The sequence below is a fragment of the Coregonus clupeaformis genome, chromosome 21 (assembly GCF_020615455.1).
Source record: "Coregonus clupeaformis isolate EN_2021a chromosome 21, ASM2061545v1, whole genome shotgun sequence".
In the NCBI taxonomy this organism is placed as follows: Eukaryota; Metazoa; Chordata; class Actinopteri; order Salmoniformes; family Salmonidae; genus Coregonus; species Coregonus clupeaformis.
This window is the reverse complement of record NC_059212.1, coordinates 20,085,397-20,103,603: the sequence shown is the minus strand read 5'-3', so window position 1 is coordinate 20,103,603 and position 18,207 is coordinate 20,085,397. Positions and strand designations below refer to the sequence as shown.

Here is an 18,207-nt window from a genome sequence, read left to right as displayed (position 1 = left end):
CCCAGTTGTTTTGAACACGGCATTACCACATATAGAACAATGAGACAGATATTTCACTGGATGTATAAATGTGAAGCATCCACTTGGCGTTTCCACTCACTACCAAATATGGTATGGAAGCCCTGGCCGGCAGTGGGAGAAGATGGAACAAGATGGATTTTGGCTGACATTCTGCTAATTTTCTCATCTATGAAACATTTTATCTCAATACAGTTTTCTGTTCCCAAAACTACAATCTGTTACAAACAGAGTGGACTAAGTTTAGTAGACTTTACCCTTTGCCAAAGTTTTTTTTTTTAAATTACGTTGTTTAGAAGTAGTGCAAAGGCCAATTGAGTTATTGCACACACGTACTTCACAGCGTAGGCGTTCCCTAACGGAAATATGCAAATACATGCTAGAACGCGCCAATAGGATCTCGCTAGCTCGTGCTTGGCTCTGCCCACCTCCTTTCTTGTTCTGCCCACTATGACTCATTTGTTCCCATTTGAAACGACGGGCTGTGGTCTATCTTGGTTGAGTTATAAAAATCTTTGGCATTACTCTTCCTCTCTGCGAACGCTGTCAGCACGGCCAATGCCCTTTAAATATGTCACTAGTTGCTTCAAGCCACACCCACCAAACGGGAGCAAGTCTGTTCAATAACGTTTTGGGGGAACGGGTCGTTCAGTACAAACCGTTCCGCAACGTAGCAAACGTTTAAACGAACTGAACGCACCTCAGTATGTAGCCGATCAAGTTTCAGATGTTTAATTTACGTCTGCTACGTTAGGTTAGGCTACTCACTGTATTCGTATCATACCGTTTTAGAATACGGTTAGTGTTCATTCAAGAGACGAGCCTTTTCACCTCAGATGCCACCATGCATTAACCAACGATAATGTCGTTGTTTAACCCTGTCTCTTATATATTTGTTTAGTGGTAATAATCGTATTTATTTGGAAAACATATTGGCTGATATTGCACGTCGTCAAAATCGTTCACTGATTGGCTTGCTAGCTACGTCTGAACCTATGCGTACGGTGGTAAACATCTGAACGTGCGCTTGCGTACTGGTAGTAATGGAGGACAGGTCCTTCTCTTCGGGGTAAAATCGGAATTACTATCGATAACAAGACAACAACTGCCCAATAATTATCGGTTGAAGCTATTTAACATTGTTGGTAAGTTATCTTGTTTTAAAGTTGTAATTTAACGCCATATGTGGCTTGTTCATCATGAACACGTCGTTGAAAATTGCAATGGCTAGCTAGTTAGCAGACGTTAGCAATAAAATGGCTTACTAGTTCGCTAACTTAGCTATTTTCTATGTATTATTAGCGAGATATTTAGTTAGCATAAAATCAGATTTCTTATTGACGTGTTATTATTTATCTTGTTTATGGCACGCATAACATTAGGCTAGAACATTTGCTATAAGCTGTTAGCCGCTAACTAGCTACACTTCAGGGTAGGCCGAACATGACTTTAAGAGACGCTGCTCTTGACCAATCAGGTTGCTGCTTTTGTTTTGGTCTGGTAGGTAGGTTGGTACATGCATAGAATTAGGAATTAGAATACTAGAATGTGCATGAACCTTCTTATGATGGGATAAATGTCCGCCATTTTGGTCAGGGAGTTGGGCAACTATGGTTGGCCAGTGCTGTGATGAGATATTGTGTAAAATAATGAATTTTAAAGGCCCACCTCAGAGGAAGTTGCCTGAGTAATTCCAGTCCTATAGCATGAATTCTTGTTTAGGATTGCTGGATTGCTGATGCTGTGTATTGGCTAATGAGAGGCTTTGTAGCCACCGGTCAGCCATATAGGCACTCCTCAGAAAAGCAGTCCTCCATAGGAATAAATGGACTTCTACAGTATTTCATTTAAGGATAAGGATAAAATTACATGTATTTTTGTTGTTGTGGTGGGGATAGTAACATTAGTACTTTCTAAAAAAGTATACTTTAAGAAAAATGTTTTTATATATTTGTATTATTATTAGCTCTAATAGAATAAACGTGGCAAAAATAAATGTAGACTTTTATAAATGCATTTCTATAGCTTCCAAATAATTTTTTACAATGGTGGGGGAGTGCCAAGATGGAGGCACGGTGGTGTCAAAACAGCGCACCCTGTTAGTCATCTAGTTTATATAAATAATTGGTCCACCTCACAGGCTGCTAATACATATTCAGAAATTTTACATACACATTAGCCAAATACATTTAAACGCAGTTTTTCACAATTCCTGACATTTAATCCTAGTAAAAATTCCCTGTCTTTGGTCAGTTAGGATCACCACTTTATTTTAAGAATGTGGAATGTCAGTATAATAGTAGAGAGAATGATTTATTTAAGCTTTTATTTCTTTCATCACATTCCCAGTGGTTCAGAAGTTTACATACACGCAATTAGTATTCGGTAGCAATGCCTTTAAATTGTTTAACTTGGGTCAAACGTTTCGGGTAGCCTTCCGCAACCTTCCCACAATAAGTTGGGTGAATTTTGGCCCATTTCTCCTGACAGAGCTGGCGTAACTGAGCCAGGTTTGTAGGCCTCCTTGCTCGCACACACTTTTTCAGTTCTGGCCACACATTTTCTATAGGATTGAGGTCAGGGCTTTGTGATGGCCACTCCAATACCTTGACTTTGTTGTCCTTAAGCCATTTTTGCCACAACTTTGGAAGTATGCTTGTGGTCATTGTCCATTTGGAAGACCCATTTGCGACCAAGCTTTAACTTCCTGACTGATGTCTTGAGATGTTGCTTGAGATGTTGCCCCTTTTTCCTCCAAACATAACGATGGTCATTATGGCCAAACAGTTCTATTTTTGTTTCATCAGACCAGAGGACATTTCTCCAAAAAGTACGATCTATGTCCCCATGTGCAGTTGCAAACCGTAGTCTGGCTTTTTTATGGCGGTTTTGGAGAAGTGGCTTCTTCCTTGCTGAGCGGCCTTTCAGGTTATGTCGATATAGGACTCGTTTTACTGTGGATATATATACTTTTGTACCTGTTTCCTCCAGCATCTTCACAATGTCCTTTGCTGTTGTTCTGGGATTGATTTGCACTTTTCGCACCAAAGTACGTTCATCTCTAGGAGACAGAACGTGTCTCCTTCCTGAGCGGTATGGTGGCTGCGTGGTCCCAAGGTGTTTATACCTGCGTACTATTGTTTGTACAGATGAACGTGGTACCTTCAGGCGTTTGGAAATTGCTCCCATGGATGAACCAGACTTGTGGAGGTCTACAATTACTTTTCTGAGGTCTTGGCTGATTTCTTTTGATTTTTCCATGATGTCAAGCAAAGAGGCACTGAGTTTGAAGGTAGGCCTTGAAATACATCCACAGGTACACCTCCAATTGACTCAAATGATGTCAATTAGCCTATCAGAAGCTTCTAAAGCCATGACATCATTTTCTGGAATTTTCCAAGCTGTTTAAAGGCACAGTCAACTTAGTGTATGTAAACTTCTGACCCACTGGAATTGTGAAATAATCTGTCTGTAAACAATCTTTGGAAAAATGACTTGTGTCATGCACAAAGTAGATGTCCTAACCGACTTGCCAAAACTATAGTTTGTTAACAAGAAATTTGTGGAGTGGTTGAAAAATGAGTTTTAATGACTCCAACCTAAGTGTATGTAAACTTCCGACTTCAACTGTATATTGGCACTGTTTGCCGGCCCAAGATGAAGTCGAGGGCCTAACAACACCCGTGCCAGTATATCCATCAAACACCGGCTTCTCTGGGATTATGACTTAATTATTCACCATCTTTGCTGTAGCCAAAGATTATCTATTATATTGCTCAGCTCAGTCACGACATGTGAATTTTGCAGGTCTTTCTGATTAATAAACAATGCCATGCTGGTGGGTGGTACCATTCAAATGAAACCCAGCCCATAAATGAAACAGAGACAAAATTATTTACACGTCATTTAATAGGAAAAGTCACATCATTGGCACGAATTTGCACGAAGAGGTCATACTTTGACTAAAACGATGACTTATTGACTGACATTGTTGTGCAACGTGGGTAAGCTCTGGACATCGTCTTTCACCTCAAAAGTGGATTTCTACTGGTGTGGGCGTTTTAAGAATATATCTGCAATGTATGTTTGTTAGCTAGCTAGCAAGACAGTTTTACAGGCGTTATTCCATATATTTTTCAAATTAACTGACAATATGCCAACATTCCATTCAAACAATTCAGTCAATCCACAGCCATACACTGGCTGAAATCAGTTGATGATAGGACTTATGACAACAAGTACTGATATCGTATCATATAATAGCACAAACAGCTGTCGTGGAAATTCTTACACAGGGACACTCAAAGTCAATATTAAATGAATCATTGTTTATTGTCAGTGCGCTGGAGAGGTTCCAACAAACGTAATGCAGCATAGTGAACGTCTGTCAGAAGCTCTAACGGGGCAGTCCCGTTTAGTTCCCTTATATGCTGGTTACAGACACGTTACATAGTCATAGTTCATAGGGTTGGTTCCGGCATGTCTGGCACCGTCTCCTATCTTAACTTAAAGAACATATTCTGGGCGTTCTGCCAACTAGTCTAAAGGAGGAGGTCATAACGACCCCCCCTCATATCCTTACCAGGCACAGGCAGGAACCAAGGATTGTTTATGACACCAAAGACAAGATGCACAAAGTAAAATTTCCTTTACACAGCATTCCAAGAAAACAATAATGTCTGTTTACATATATTTTAGAGGCTATTATACAGAACATTGGTATAAAACCTGTATAAACTGTATTTATAATTATATGACAATATTTTAGATTGACAATAATTCTATTACACAATTTTTGATATCACATGCCTTTTATTTTCCTGCATAAGTAAAATCAGGATTATGCCTCTACTGCAATTCATTCCAATTAGACTGGTTTCGATTTCTCCCTGACCAATATGGCTGCCATTTTCACCCCATTCTGGAACTTTGAGGGATTATGACATAGCCCTTCTAGTAATTTAATAGGATCTCTATGGGTACATGCATGAAACAAAGGACTATATCAACTTCGACCGAATTATTTTATCCTGTTGTTTACATAGCTATTTACAACCGACCAACACATTGTAAACACTCAGTAGCCTAACAGTGGGCTGTGACTGGGTCATCAACCAGCATTTTGGCAATATTATGCATCACACATATGTTTTGCTACCACCTGGCCACCCAGTCACCACTGATTATTATAATTTTTTCTTCCCCAATGGACATCCTTAGTATTATCAATAGTATGCATGCTCACGGACTACTGTTGTTAAACTGTCGCTATTCTTGTGATATTGAATCTTGTTGAATTCGGATCTGCAGGGCCATTCTATTTAGGATGGCGTCCGATTCGGGGCCGCAGACTCCCAGCTCCAAAGGGATCATGACCTTTCACCCCACTGCTGAGGAGTTTCAGAACTTCAGCCGCTATATCGCATACATGGAGTCCCAGGGAGCACACAAAGCTGGTCTGGCTAAAGTAAGCAACGACACAACCCCTTCTGCCTTGTGAAGATTATTTTCTGATTTGTATTACCTATACCTGCTTTCAGAACTGTAACTTTGTGGTACTAAAATGTTATGTTTTTATAGATCGTGCCACCGAAGGATTGGAAACCCAGGAAGTCCTATGACGATATAGATGACTTGGTGATCCCAGCTCCCATCCAGCAGGTCGTGACGGGCCAGTCAGGTCTGTTCACCCAGTACAACATCCAGAAGAAGCCCATGACCGTCCGAGAGTTCCGCAAGACGACCAACAGCGACAAGTGAGTCTGACTGCACCAACACTGTAACATCTGTAACATACTAAACATAGTGTATGAATAAGCAATTCTGTATGTTTCCTCTTGTATGAAGACTTTGTGAATTGGTCTGTGATTGGGAAAGCCACTCTGTGGACATGCTATATGATTGAGGAAATTATACAGCTACAAAAGTTAATAACATGGTTGAAAGTTGGGGTTTGTATGATCATGTAAGTATTATTATTTATTGTTTCTCAAGATTTTGACAGGCTGTGGCTTTACAGGCACTCATTAAAAAACTTGATCATTTATAATCAGCAGTACCGATTGGCCCTGTTTATTTTTTCCCCATCATAGGTTCTGCAGTCCTCGCTATGCCGACTTTGAGGAGCTGGAGAGGAAGTACTGGAAGAACGTGACCTTTAACCCGCCCATCTACGGGGCCGATGTGAACGGAACTCTCTATGACCCTGTGAGTAATAACGAATCCCCTCTGGGTTGTTTTTAATATTCTATGGTGTTTACAATGTTGACATGTTGTTATTGTTCCTAGTTATAAGGATGTTGGCTGATGAGAGTGAGGTGTTTTGTGGTTGTGTAGACGGACGGTTGTGTAGATTACTTGTAAGTGTTTCTCTCAGTCATGTGTTGCACCCACACTTTTAATTCACAACAAATCTACAAGGCTGCAATGGTTTTGTTTCAATGCATCGATGATGATGCTAAATCTCCAGCGACAATAGTTACATTATTCTATCTTTCTCTCCAGGATGTGACAGATTGGAACATCGGCAAACTGAACACCATCCTGGACACGGTGGAGCACGAGAGTGGTATAACCATCGAGGGGGTGAACACGCCCTACCTGTACTTTGGCATGTGGAAGACCACCTTCGCCTGGCACACCGAGGACATGGACCTCTACAGCATCAACTACCTCCACTTTGGAGCGCCCAAGTCCTGGTAACTAACTACACTATTACTCACATAATAGATTTACCGGTAGTTGTGTGTGTATAAGAGCCATGTTATTAAGCATCGACATACTGATGATGGTAATGGGAGTGCAGTTTGGGGACTCTTTGTCATTATCGGAACAACACTCAACAAGTAAAATAAATGGCAACTATTGTAATGTCTCTGTTATAACAGGTGATAACTGATTATTGACAGTCTGATATCCTCACAGGTACTGTGTTCCTCCAGAGCATGGGAAAAGAATGGAGCGCTTGGCTCAAGGTGAGAGGCATGATCATGTGTGAAGTTTGAGGCTGTTAGAACAACTGATTTTTAACAAGCATTAATCCAACGCACTGTTTTCTGCTGTTCCCTTGCAGGGTTTTTCCCTGGAAGCCACCAAAATTGCGAAGCCTTCCTGAGGCACAAGATGACCCTCATCTCTCCCTCCATATTGAGGAAATATGGCATTCCATTTGAGAAAGTAATACTAGCCTAATACAATGTGTGATGTCAAAAACTCTTATGCTGATATATAAAGCTTTACACAGGGTATAGTATATCATTGCTATTTCCTATTTGTTTTCCAGATCACTCAGGAGCCGGGTGAGTTCATGGTGACGTTTCCCTATAGCTACCACGCCGGATTTAACCATGGCTATAACTGTGCAGAGTCCACCAACTTTGCAACTGAAAGATGGATTGAGTATGGAAAGCAAGCCATACTGGTAAGGATTTGAAAAACAAATGTATTTCAGTGTTCCTCCTTTAAAGGTGCTATACATAGGATTTCTTTTTGGTTTTGCATTTTAATTTCAGAACATTTTAATTATATCTGCAGTAATAGTGTAACGATAGTGTTTCACAGTATTACTTACCCGCCAGTGTTGTGATTGGCTGTGATATTCGCCTATTGATTTCTCCCGCTGGGCCCGGTTTATTTTATAAAAATGGGAAAGCTGTGGCTGTGTTATCTAGTGGAAACCAGGGCAAGCGGCCAATGTAGAAATAGCTCTGTCATTTCCTGGTTGCAAAAATTCTACACTGTTCGCTCAAGTTCAATGTATGTGAGAAAACAAGCACTGAATAGTGTAGAGAATCATTGTTAAATATCTTTTCAATAACCAAAAATATACACTGAACAAAAATATAAACTCAACATGCAACAATTTCAAAGATTTTACAGAGTTACAGTTCTTATAAGGAAATCAGTCAGTTGAAATCAATTCATTAGGCCCTAATCTATGCATTTCACATGACTGGGAATACAGATATGCATATGTTGGTCACAGATACCTTAAAAAAAAAAAGTAGTGGCCTGGATCAGAAATCTGGTGTGACCAGCATTTGCCTCAGGCAGCGCGACACATCTCCTTCGCATAGAGCTGATCAGGCTGTTGATTGTGGCCTCTGGAATGTTGTCCCACTCCTCTTCAATGGCTGTGTGAAGTTGCTGGATATTGGTGGGAACTGGAACACTTTGTCATACACGTCGATCCAGAGCATCCCAAACATGCTCAATGAGTGACATGTCTGGTGAGTATGCAGGCCATGGAAGACCTGGGAAATTTTCAGCTTCCAGGAATTGTGTACAGATCCTTGCGACATGGGGCCGTGCATTATCAGGCTGAAACATGAGCTGATGGCGGCGGATGAATGGCATGACAATGGGCCTCAGGATGTTGTCACGGTATCTCTGTGCATTCAAATTGCCATCGATAAAATACAATTGTGTTTGTTGTCTGTAGCTTAGTTTGTGCAGAAATTATTCGGTTGTGCAAACCCACAGTTTCATCAGCTGTCCGGGTGGCTGGTCTCAGATGGTTCCATAGGTGAAGAAGCCGGATGTGGAGGTCCTGGGCTGGCGTTGTTACACGTGGTCTCCGGTTGTGAGTCTAGTTGGACGTACTGCCAAATTCTCTAAAACGACGTTGGAGGTGGCTTATGGTAGAGAAATGAACATTACATTCTCTGGCAACAGTTCTTGTGGACCTTTCTGCAGTCAGCATGCCAATGGCACGCTCCCTCAACATTTGAGACATCTGTGGTATTGTGTTGTGACAAAACTGCACATTTTAGAGTGGCCTTCTATTGTCCCTAGCACAAGGTGCACCTGTGTAATGGTCATGCTGTTTAATCAGCTTCTTGATATGCCACACCTGTCAGGTGGATGGATTATCTTGGCAAAGGAGAAATCCTCACTAACAGGGATGTAAACAAATTTGTGCACAGAATTTGAGAGAAAAAGCTTTTTGTGCAGATGGTAAATTTACGGGATCTTTTATTTCAGCTCATGAAACATGGGACCAACACTTTACATGTTGCGTTTTATATTTTTGTTCAGTGTAGTTTTTACAGGTGTTTGAGGCTGGTGGACCAAAAGTAAAAGGCTCAAGCACGAGTCTCTGACATGTTACTGGGAAATGGGATACGGGGGAGGGGGAGGGGGAGATTTAGTTTTGAATGCAGCCTAGTGCTGTTGCAATTCACCTACCTTCCACATAGGGGACAAATTCAGAGATTCTATGTGTAGCACCTTTAAACAACCTTGTACATTAATATCATTATCAAGGGATGCTATAGTAGGAACATTGTGGCATATATATGGTAAATGAGGGAAACTGGGAAAAGACGGTCCTTTTATCATCAATACTGTCTCATAAAGCTCTATCAGACTGACCTTAGTTTTACTTTAGTGGTTGTTTAACCTTCATTCTTTGGGGGCATGATTACTTCCCTAGCACTTATACTTCCTACCTCTTTCCTCCAGTGTTCGTGCAGGAAGGATATGGTGAAGATCTCCATGGACCTGTTTGTGAAGAAGTACCAGCCGGACCGCTACGAGCAGTGGCTGGCAGGGCAGGACACAGGGTCCATTGACCACTCACAACCCACCCCAGAGGCCAAGGAGTTCCTGGAGGAGGATCAGGGGAAGGACTGCATCTCCCATGAGCCCTGTGTGGAGGAGCTCAACACGGAGGGGGAGAGAAAGAGGTCAGAAGAGATCTGTTCATTTTTATGTCGGTAGAGCAGATTTTGTTTTGTTTTATGGTTTTAAATTCCCATTCTAAAATGCTTGACATGAAAATCTATTAAACTTTGATGTTTTGTGGCCCATCAGCCCCACACAGAGGATAGGGACCAAGAGGCACCGGGTGTGTCTGGATGTACCTGACGAGGTGGTCCCTAAAGATGAAGAAGAGGACGAGGAGTATGGAAAGAAAGCCAGACTAGGCCTCTCCACTCAGGGCACGGGAGCAGAGGACTGCGAAGATACAGGTAATCTCACTGACAGTAAGGCTGTGCCTTTCTACCTCATCACTTATTTTCACAATTTAAAACCTGTGCAATTATATGAAAATTCTACACAGATGATGCATGGTATGATACATTAGTACAAATCAGAGGTAACATGAAAAAGTATCATGTCAGCGCCTTTGGAGGCTTGTGTTCAAATCCCACCGCTGCCACCAAATGTCAAATTGTTTGAATCTAGGCCTCTTTTGTGTTTGTATTAGGGCTATTCACCTGTAAAGGAATTTCGCTGAGACTGTTAAAGTTAGTCCTTGTGCATAGAGTTCTATGGTTTGTTAAACTTTGAAATCAGTGGTTTTTGTTTGGTATACATTTTAAAGTTAAAAATCTGAGTATTGTAGTAAATAGATCTGCATCACTGATTCACAGTGGGACTCTGATACTTGGAAATGATATCCCCATTGCTTCTCCATGTTTGTATTTCAGTCACCTTGAGGGACCTCCCTAATGTAAAGACAGACCCTATGCAGGGCAACAGCAGCAGAAGCCCTGCTCCGCAAAAAGTCACAATCCCCTCCACCAGCAATCATGCGGCAGCCATTTTGGCTCAACCCCAGTCGCACAGAAACGGGCACCTTCCAGGAGTGGCTCCTCCAGCCAGGACCGGCCCCTCCACCCATCCGATCAGAAAGCTAGGGGTGGCCAGCCTGCTCTTTCATAAGACCCAGAGCCCTAAGGAGGCCCTGCAGGTCCACAGCTACGCCCGCGAGAACCAGCAGCAGATTCACCACACCCACCTCCATGTGCACAGTTACGCCAGGGAGCACCTGCCACGGCACCTCCAACCCCACCTGCAACTCAAGCCCAAGCCCCAGGCCCAAGTCAAGGCCGAGCAGCAGGAGTCCCATGTCCCATCTACCAAAGGAGAGCAGAACCAGGCCGAAGCACAGAGTCCCTGTAAGGGAGAACAGGTTGAAACCAAAGTCCAGACCCAAGGCCTCGATAAGTGGCGGCAGCATCCTGGCGAGGCCCAGGCTTGGGAGGAGAGGTCCGAAGCCAGATCCCCTAGCAGTCCAGAGCCCGTTCAGACCCAAGCACACAACAGGGCAGCCAAAAGGGTTGAGGCGGAGGTCCGAAGGGACAGGCGGAAGGTTTGTTTGCCCTCTTTCATGGCGTTATCTTTAGCAGTTATTACTGTTTGGTTATAAGTTTGTAGTGTAGTTTGTGATGATAGTAGAGACTGATATTAGAGGTGAATATGTTAAAAATGAAAATGTGACATTGATGTTTCCACACTTGCCATACAGTAGAAAATGCCATTAGAACGACACGAGCCAGCTGATGGTTACTCATCCTCTTCCTTCCTCTTTCTCTCTTTCCACAGCAATGTCTTTCCCCTGTGCAGGCGGAGTTAACTTTAATGAAGCAGACAAACTTATGTCCAAATAAGCCAACAATCTTACGTCCAAGTAAGCTGACAAACTTAAGTCCAAGTAAGCAGACGGACTCAAGTCAGAGTAAGCAGACGCAGTCAAGTTCAAGTAAGCAGACGGAATGCAAGAGTAAACCGCATCCTCTCCTCCGCAAGCTGCCCAAACAGCACCCACTACTCAGGACCAGGGAAAGCTCCAGTGATGACGGTGAGTACCTGGTTGTAGTGCCGTCATGGACTTTTATAACAAGCAACCATTTGCGAGGCTCGACATTCACTAGGGGACAAGTAAAAAAAAAAAAAAATATGTTGGACAAGAAGATTTAAGTTGTCCGAATGGACAAGTAAAAAAATTCACACATCACAATATCAAACAATTACTCCAATCAGAATTGGATCAGTGAGACCAACATTTAAATAATATTCAAATCTGTTTTTCATATACATAATAAAAAAGCCTACATGTCAAAGTGTAGGTGATGCGTATTGTCGACAGCCTCATCCAAACCGATGCTGACATGAGGGAGGTGCCATAAAATGTAGCCAAACTTTAATAAGACTTTTAATGACAGAAATATAGGCTAAAGGTCAGTCATGTTTGACAAATATAATGAAGGATACTTAATGTTATCCACAAGCTTGATTCTGACGACATACAGTGCATTTGGAAAGTATTCAGACTTAACTTTTTCCACATTTTGTTACATTACAGCCTTATTGTTTTTTCCCCTCATCAATCTACACAAAATACCCCATAATAACAATGTTGTTTTTTACATTTTTGCAAATGTAAAAAACAACAACCCCGGAAATATCACATTTACATAAGTATTCAGACCTTTTACTCAGTACTTTGTTGAAGCACCTTTGGCAGCGATTACAGCCTTGAGTCTTCTTGGGTATGACGCTACAAGCTTGGCACACCTGTATTTGGGGAGTTTCTCCAATTCTTCTCTGCAGATCCTCTCAAGCTCTGTCAGGTAGGATGGGGAGCGTCGCTGCACAGCTATTTTCAGGTCTCTCCAGAGATGTTCGATCGGGTTCAATTCCGGGCTCTGGCTGGGCCACTCAAGGACATTCAGAGACTTGTCCCGAAGCCACTCCTGCGTTCTCTTGGCTGTGTGCTTAGGGTCGTTGTCCTGTTGGAAGGTGAACCTTTGCCCAAGTCTGAGGTCCTGAGCGCTCTGGAGCAGGTTTTCATCAAGGATCTCTCTGTACTTTGCTCCGTTCATATTTCCCTTGATCCTGACTAGCCTCCCAGTCCCTGCCGCTGAAAAACATCACCACAGCATGATGCTGCCACTACCATGGTTCACCGTAGGGATGGTGCCAGGTTTCCTCAAGACGTGACGCTTGGCATTCAGGCCAAAGAGTGCAATCTTGGTTTCATCACACCAGAGAATCTTGTTTCTCATGGTCTGAGAGTCTTTAGGTGACTTTTGGCAAACCCCAAGCGGGCTGTCATGTGCCTTTTTACTGGGGAGTGGCTTCCGTCTGGCCACTCTACCATAAAGGCCTGATTGGTAGAGTGCTGCAGAGATGGTTGTCCTTCTGGAAGGTTCTCCCATCTCCACAGAGGAACTCCGGAGCTCTGTCAGAGTGACCATCGGGCTCTAGGAAGAGTCTTGGTAGTTCCAAACTTCTTCCATTTAAGAATGTTGGTGGCCTCTGTGTTCTTGGGGATCTTCAATGCTGCGGAAATGTTTTGGTACCCTTCCCCAGATCTGTGCCTCGACACAATCCTGTCTTGGAGCTCTACGGACAATTCCTTTGACCTCATGGCTTGGTTTTTGCTCTGACATGCACTGTCAGCTGTGGGACCTTATATAGACAGGTGTGTGCCTTTCCAAATCATGTCCAATCAATTGAATTGACCACAGGTGGACTCCAAGTTGTAAAAACATCTCAAGTATGATCAATGGAAACAGGATGCACCTGAGCTCAATGTCGAGTCTCATAGCAAAGGGTCTGAATACTTATGTAAATAAGGTATTTCTGTTTTTATTTGTTATGCATTTGCAAAATATTCTAAAAACCAGTTCTTCGCTATGTCATTATGGGGTATTGTGTCGATGGATGAGGAAAACAAATAATTTAATACATTTTAGAATAAGGCTGTAATGTGATTTTTTTTTGGAAAAAGTCAAGGGGTCTGAATACTTTCCGAATGCACCGTACTTGAGGCACGGTTCGTTCAGATCAAATGGTCACAAGACCGGAGAGTGAAGGACAGTGCCTGCTGCGCACCGCACATCACCCACCTTGAATCTGAGCGGAGGCAGTCAGTATTTTGAAACTATTTAACCATAAACTTAATTGTTTAAAACATGGACATTTTATGTCAATTTATAAGTAGCCTGGCCAAAATACGACCATAGAAATGTTAAGGGGATTTTTTATTAACACTTAAAATGCCTTTGAAACCAGTTGTTCTATTGGTTTTCAAATCAACATTATTTTATTGTCCAGCAGCCAAAGGCATAATCCTAGTCATATCAGTAACCCTTACTAGTTGATACATCTTTAGATCACCCCTTTCTTAATTTCTAACGGATATTTTCATCTCTGTCACATGAAACTCCTCACGCGTGCGGTGTGCTTTTGAGAACAGTGTTTTCCCGCTAATTGCATTTTGGAACATACGTAAATAGCCTATAGCCATGTGCGCATTGTTGTGCTTATAATATGAAGAAGTAAAACTTTATCAATATTTTAAGCTAAACGGTCTGTTCTGTTGCATCAGCCTCATTGCTTTAAAAAAAATTGTAATGTGCAGTGGTTGTATGAATTTTGGATCTGTCGTCCCAGAGTCTGTTTTGGACCGTAGACATGTACAAAAGTATTTGGTTGTAATTGTAAGGTTGCAATATTTTATAGGCTACCAAGGGTGGCCAACCATCCTCCAGGAGAGCCTTAAAGGGGCAGTGTTGTATTTTGAGACAGGCTTGAATATGCAAAGGCAGAATGTAGCCAAAATGTGTGTCTGATTCTCTATGGTAAAAAAGATAGTAATGCATTTTAATTAGTAAAGTGGTGCCTTGCATCATACAATGGTGTAAAAATTGTGTTACAGACCATTTTTCTATTTTTGGACATGTGACTTGAGCTTTTGGACAAGTAAAAAATCTGTTCTACTTGTCCGAAGGATAAGTGGTAAAAAAAAAAAGCTAATGTCAAGCCCTGATTTGAATGGAAGTTCTGTACATATTCAGAGCCCTGTTCTCGTTTCTCTTAACCTCCCTCTTCCATCTCTCTCTCTCTCTCTATCCCTATCTTTCTCTCCTGCAGATGAACTGTGTGTGGACATGGAGGATGAACCAGAGGAGAAGGAGGAGTGGGCCAAGCCCCTGGCCCAGCTGTGGCAGAGCAGACCTTACAACCCCCAGGCGGAGAGGGAATACAACAAACTCATGGGCCTGCAGGCCCCCTACTGCTCCATCTGCCTGCTTTTCCACACATATGACCAGGTAAGAGAACTCCACTGTCTTGCTTCAACTACAGTTCAGCTGTTGTTCATAGGCACCCAAACAAGGTTTTTATTTGACTGATAACGCAAAACATAATAATGAGGTCCAAAACATTTTAGTTTTTACAATTTTGATTCACTGAAACCATTCAGCCAACAAGTCCAGGTCAGCACAATAACATTCATATAAACGACTATTTAACGCTACTAATACGTGTCCCTTTCCCTCCTCTCCAGTCGGAGTCAAGCGGCAACCCCAGCTACATTCTAAAAGGCCGGCGCGGGGGCAGACAGAGGTCCAAGCCCCTGATCCCGGAGATGTGTTTCAGCACCACCAATGACAAGACGAACAACAGCAGCAGCAGCGAGGGCGAGGGCCAACTTTCCACCCCTCACCTGGAGGAGGACGGCACCAGCCTGCTGGTCAGCTGCTCCCAGTGCTGCGTCCGCGTCCACGCCAGTGAGTAACCCAGCTTCATTCACTATCACTATGTTTACAGCCTGTTAGATTGAGCATGTATTTCATTAGTAATTGATTGTAGTGTTGTAGGCTATGCTTTCGATGAATTCTAGTTAATTTACACCAGTTGTTAGACAGCACGTTTCCATTGATAATCAATGATTTGCTCTTGCTGAATCCCAGTTCATTCACATCAGCAGTCCGTTTCACACTACTGTTTCGTATGGTATGCCGTTTGGGTCTTTGCGTGTCAAATAACACTGTGGAAAATCACCTCCCCAGTCAGCCTATTGTGCGTCATATTGCACTGTACAGCCTTGTCTAAGGATTGGGTTGACTGGTACAATAAATGTGGCTCATTTCACAGTGGTTTCAGAGTCCCGCAATAAGAGCTACGATGCTAATGTTCTGTAGGTGTCACAGAGTAGACTATGTCATTGATCCACAATCCATAGGTAAGGCTGTACAGTGAAATACGTATGCCTCCAATTCAATTCTAAAGTCTAAATCCACAGTGTGATTTCAACAGATTTTTGTCAAATTAACAAATTGTCTTTTGTTGAATTTATATAACATTCCAACCTTGTTTAGCATAATCTATTCCATTTATGGCATGATTCCACTATTTGTATTCATTTGCATCAACTTTCAATGAGACTTTTATTTTGAAGGCGAACCGCAAATTCCACTATTGTGGCTAATCCTTATTGTGGCTAGCTTCACATTGGTGGGTCCGACCATCATTAATCAAATAAGAACTGTTTTATAAATTAGGGGTATTTTTAAATGATGATACCTAGCTAGATAGTTAGCTAGCTAACTATAGCTACTGAAACAGATTGTCGTTTTGCTCTGTTTTTGGGGAAGAACATTGTTTGCATCCATCAGCTAGCTACCTTTTTTTTATGACCAACACTGTCCCAGAGCTTGGCGAAGTGTGTCTGCGCTCGTGCGGGAATGGCAGGTGCGCTAGACAACTTTACCAGCATCATAGCATACATATCGGTGAATCGCTGTGACACATGAAATACGAGTGATAGTGTAATCAATGTGTAATAACTACGTAGAAATGAATGTGACTACATTAAATTGTTATGTGACTTGCAGTTATATTCAGGTCCTGATTGGTCAACAAGCTTATTTGACTCGTCAAATAGTGTTATTTGACGTATATCTTTCTTGACATGAAAAGACCCAAACGGCGTTCCATAGTTTAGAGGACAGTTCATGTTTATTGTGTTCAATATGTTTAATGTAATCAATGAAATGCTCTCAAGGAAAAAACAGTTAATTCCAGAGTTGAGAATTGACAATTACTCACAAGCGTTCCAGAATCTACATAATCAATTATTAAACAATAACAAGTGACAAACCACCACTTTTAAATAGAAAAATGGCCTCAATGTTTTTCCTGTCCCTCTCAGGTTGCTATGGAGTGTCTGCAGACCAAGTGTCAGATGAGTGGATGTGTGCCCGCTGTGAGGCCAACGCTTTAACTGAGGTCAGTAGTACTGAAATCAAGTACATCTGAAACCATATCACTTGCCCCACTACACGATCTTAGCCCTACTTTATGCACTAGCTCCATACTGTAAGATGCAGGGCTCCCTTGCGAAAGAGACCTTGATAAAATAAAGGTCAAATAAATACTAACAATGAGGTGGGATAGGAGAGATGTCATTGCTAAGCTCATATGCATGAAACTCCTTCATAGATTCTAAGAACTAGACCTAAGCTAATTGAAGAAAGAAAGCTGACAACAAAAAAGTATAGGATCAAATCACATTTATTTTAGGGTTCTCCCCAGGAGTTTTATTACATAGTGGCGCAGCCAGTCCACAAGGTGGCGCAGCACCCCTCTTACATTCCTTGGGGAGAACCCTGAATTTAACCTCATTAAATTTGCTGACCCAATATTGGATAGTGAAAGTCCTATCCTGTACTGGGTCTTGCATGCCAAGTAATGAATCTTAGTTTGGATGTGTGGTTCTTGATTATTGGACTATTTAGTGAAATGTATTTCTGCCTCAGAATACAAGTACTTGTCAAGCTGTGAAATATGTCTGTTTTGGATTAAGTCCCAACTTGTTATAACCCAGTTTAGCTGCTAGAGGGCAGTGTTGTTTAAGAGAGAAGTAATGTACATTCTGGCTTTTGTCTCTCCGTGGGACCCAATGTATTTAAGCAAAGCCAGGAGCAGAATCGCTGATTTTAGTCACATGAGTAATTATTTGGAATGTAAGGTGATTTCTAGATCAGTGATTTTTGCGCAGTCCTGACTGCAAGTTATCAATTTCAAACCCGCACAAATGACAGAAAGTTGAGACGCAGCTCTCACTTATGTTCAAGTACTTGTTTCTGGCCACCCCAGAGTTAGCTTCCTAGGTCCATAAAAGTCCCCCATTACAAGATAATGGAAAACCCACTGCCAGGCAGCACAGCAAGGACTGTAAATAGCAGTACTCTGGCCAGCTTTGTTTGCAAAAGGGTATTGCCATAGACAATGTGGAGAAATGTTTCAAATAAAAAGAGTACATTCTGGTAATGACATGAAGGAATTTAAGTCGGTAAATAACTAATTTGCTCCACGTTGCATTAAATGGGGATGTTTTAATTAAGCCCAATCTTAGTACTGTAAATACTAAGCAAAGGACTGTAAAATAAAGTGAAACCAAAATGTGATGTTAAACACAAGGTCAGAGGTCATCTGTGTGTGTGTCTCTCCCTCAGGACTGCTGCCTGTGTTCACTGCGAGGGGGAGCTCTACAGAGAGCCAACAACGACAAGTGAGTAGTGCAGCGATTTCAGGAGCTACCCATTTAATGGAAGGCTTCCAGGCTAAATGTACAGTGAGGGGAAAAAAGTATTTGATCCCCTGCTGATT

General features: G+C 42.1%; 1 protein-coding gene across 1 annotated transcript in view; it reads left to right on the top strand.

Annotated features, from left to right (window-relative positions):
* The first annotated feature begins 742 nt into the window (after positions 1–742).
* The window catches only part of LOC121535041 (lysine-specific demethylase 4A), a 28,213-nt gene continuing 10,748 nt past the window's right edge, over positions 743–18,207 (top strand). The window contains exons 1-16 of the mRNA XM_041841723.2: positions 743–1,163; positions 5,329–5,485; positions 5,599–5,774; positions 6,111–6,225; positions 6,523–6,716; positions 6,943–6,992; positions 7,091–7,194; positions 7,301–7,438; positions 9,481–9,704; positions 9,832–9,989; positions 10,452–11,116; positions 11,350–11,605; positions 14,686–14,864; positions 15,101–15,323; positions 16,748–16,824; positions 18,054–18,109. Coding sequence (XP_041697657.2) covers positions 5,345–5,485; positions 5,599–5,774; positions 6,111–6,225; positions 6,523–6,716; positions 6,943–6,992; positions 7,091–7,194; positions 7,301–7,438; positions 9,481–9,704; positions 9,832–9,989; positions 10,452–11,116; positions 11,350–11,605; positions 14,686–14,864; positions 15,101–15,323; positions 16,748–16,824; positions 18,054–18,109 — 2,756 coding nt within the window. The 5' untranslated portion in view covers positions 743–1,163; positions 5,329–5,344. The remainder of the gene's footprint in view (positions 1,164–5,328; positions 5,486–5,598; positions 5,775–6,110; positions 6,226–6,522; positions 6,717–6,942; positions 6,993–7,090; positions 7,195–7,300; positions 7,439–9,480; positions 9,705–9,831; positions 9,990–10,451; positions 11,117–11,349; positions 11,606–14,685; positions 14,865–15,100; positions 15,324–16,747; positions 16,825–18,053; positions 18,110–18,207) is intronic.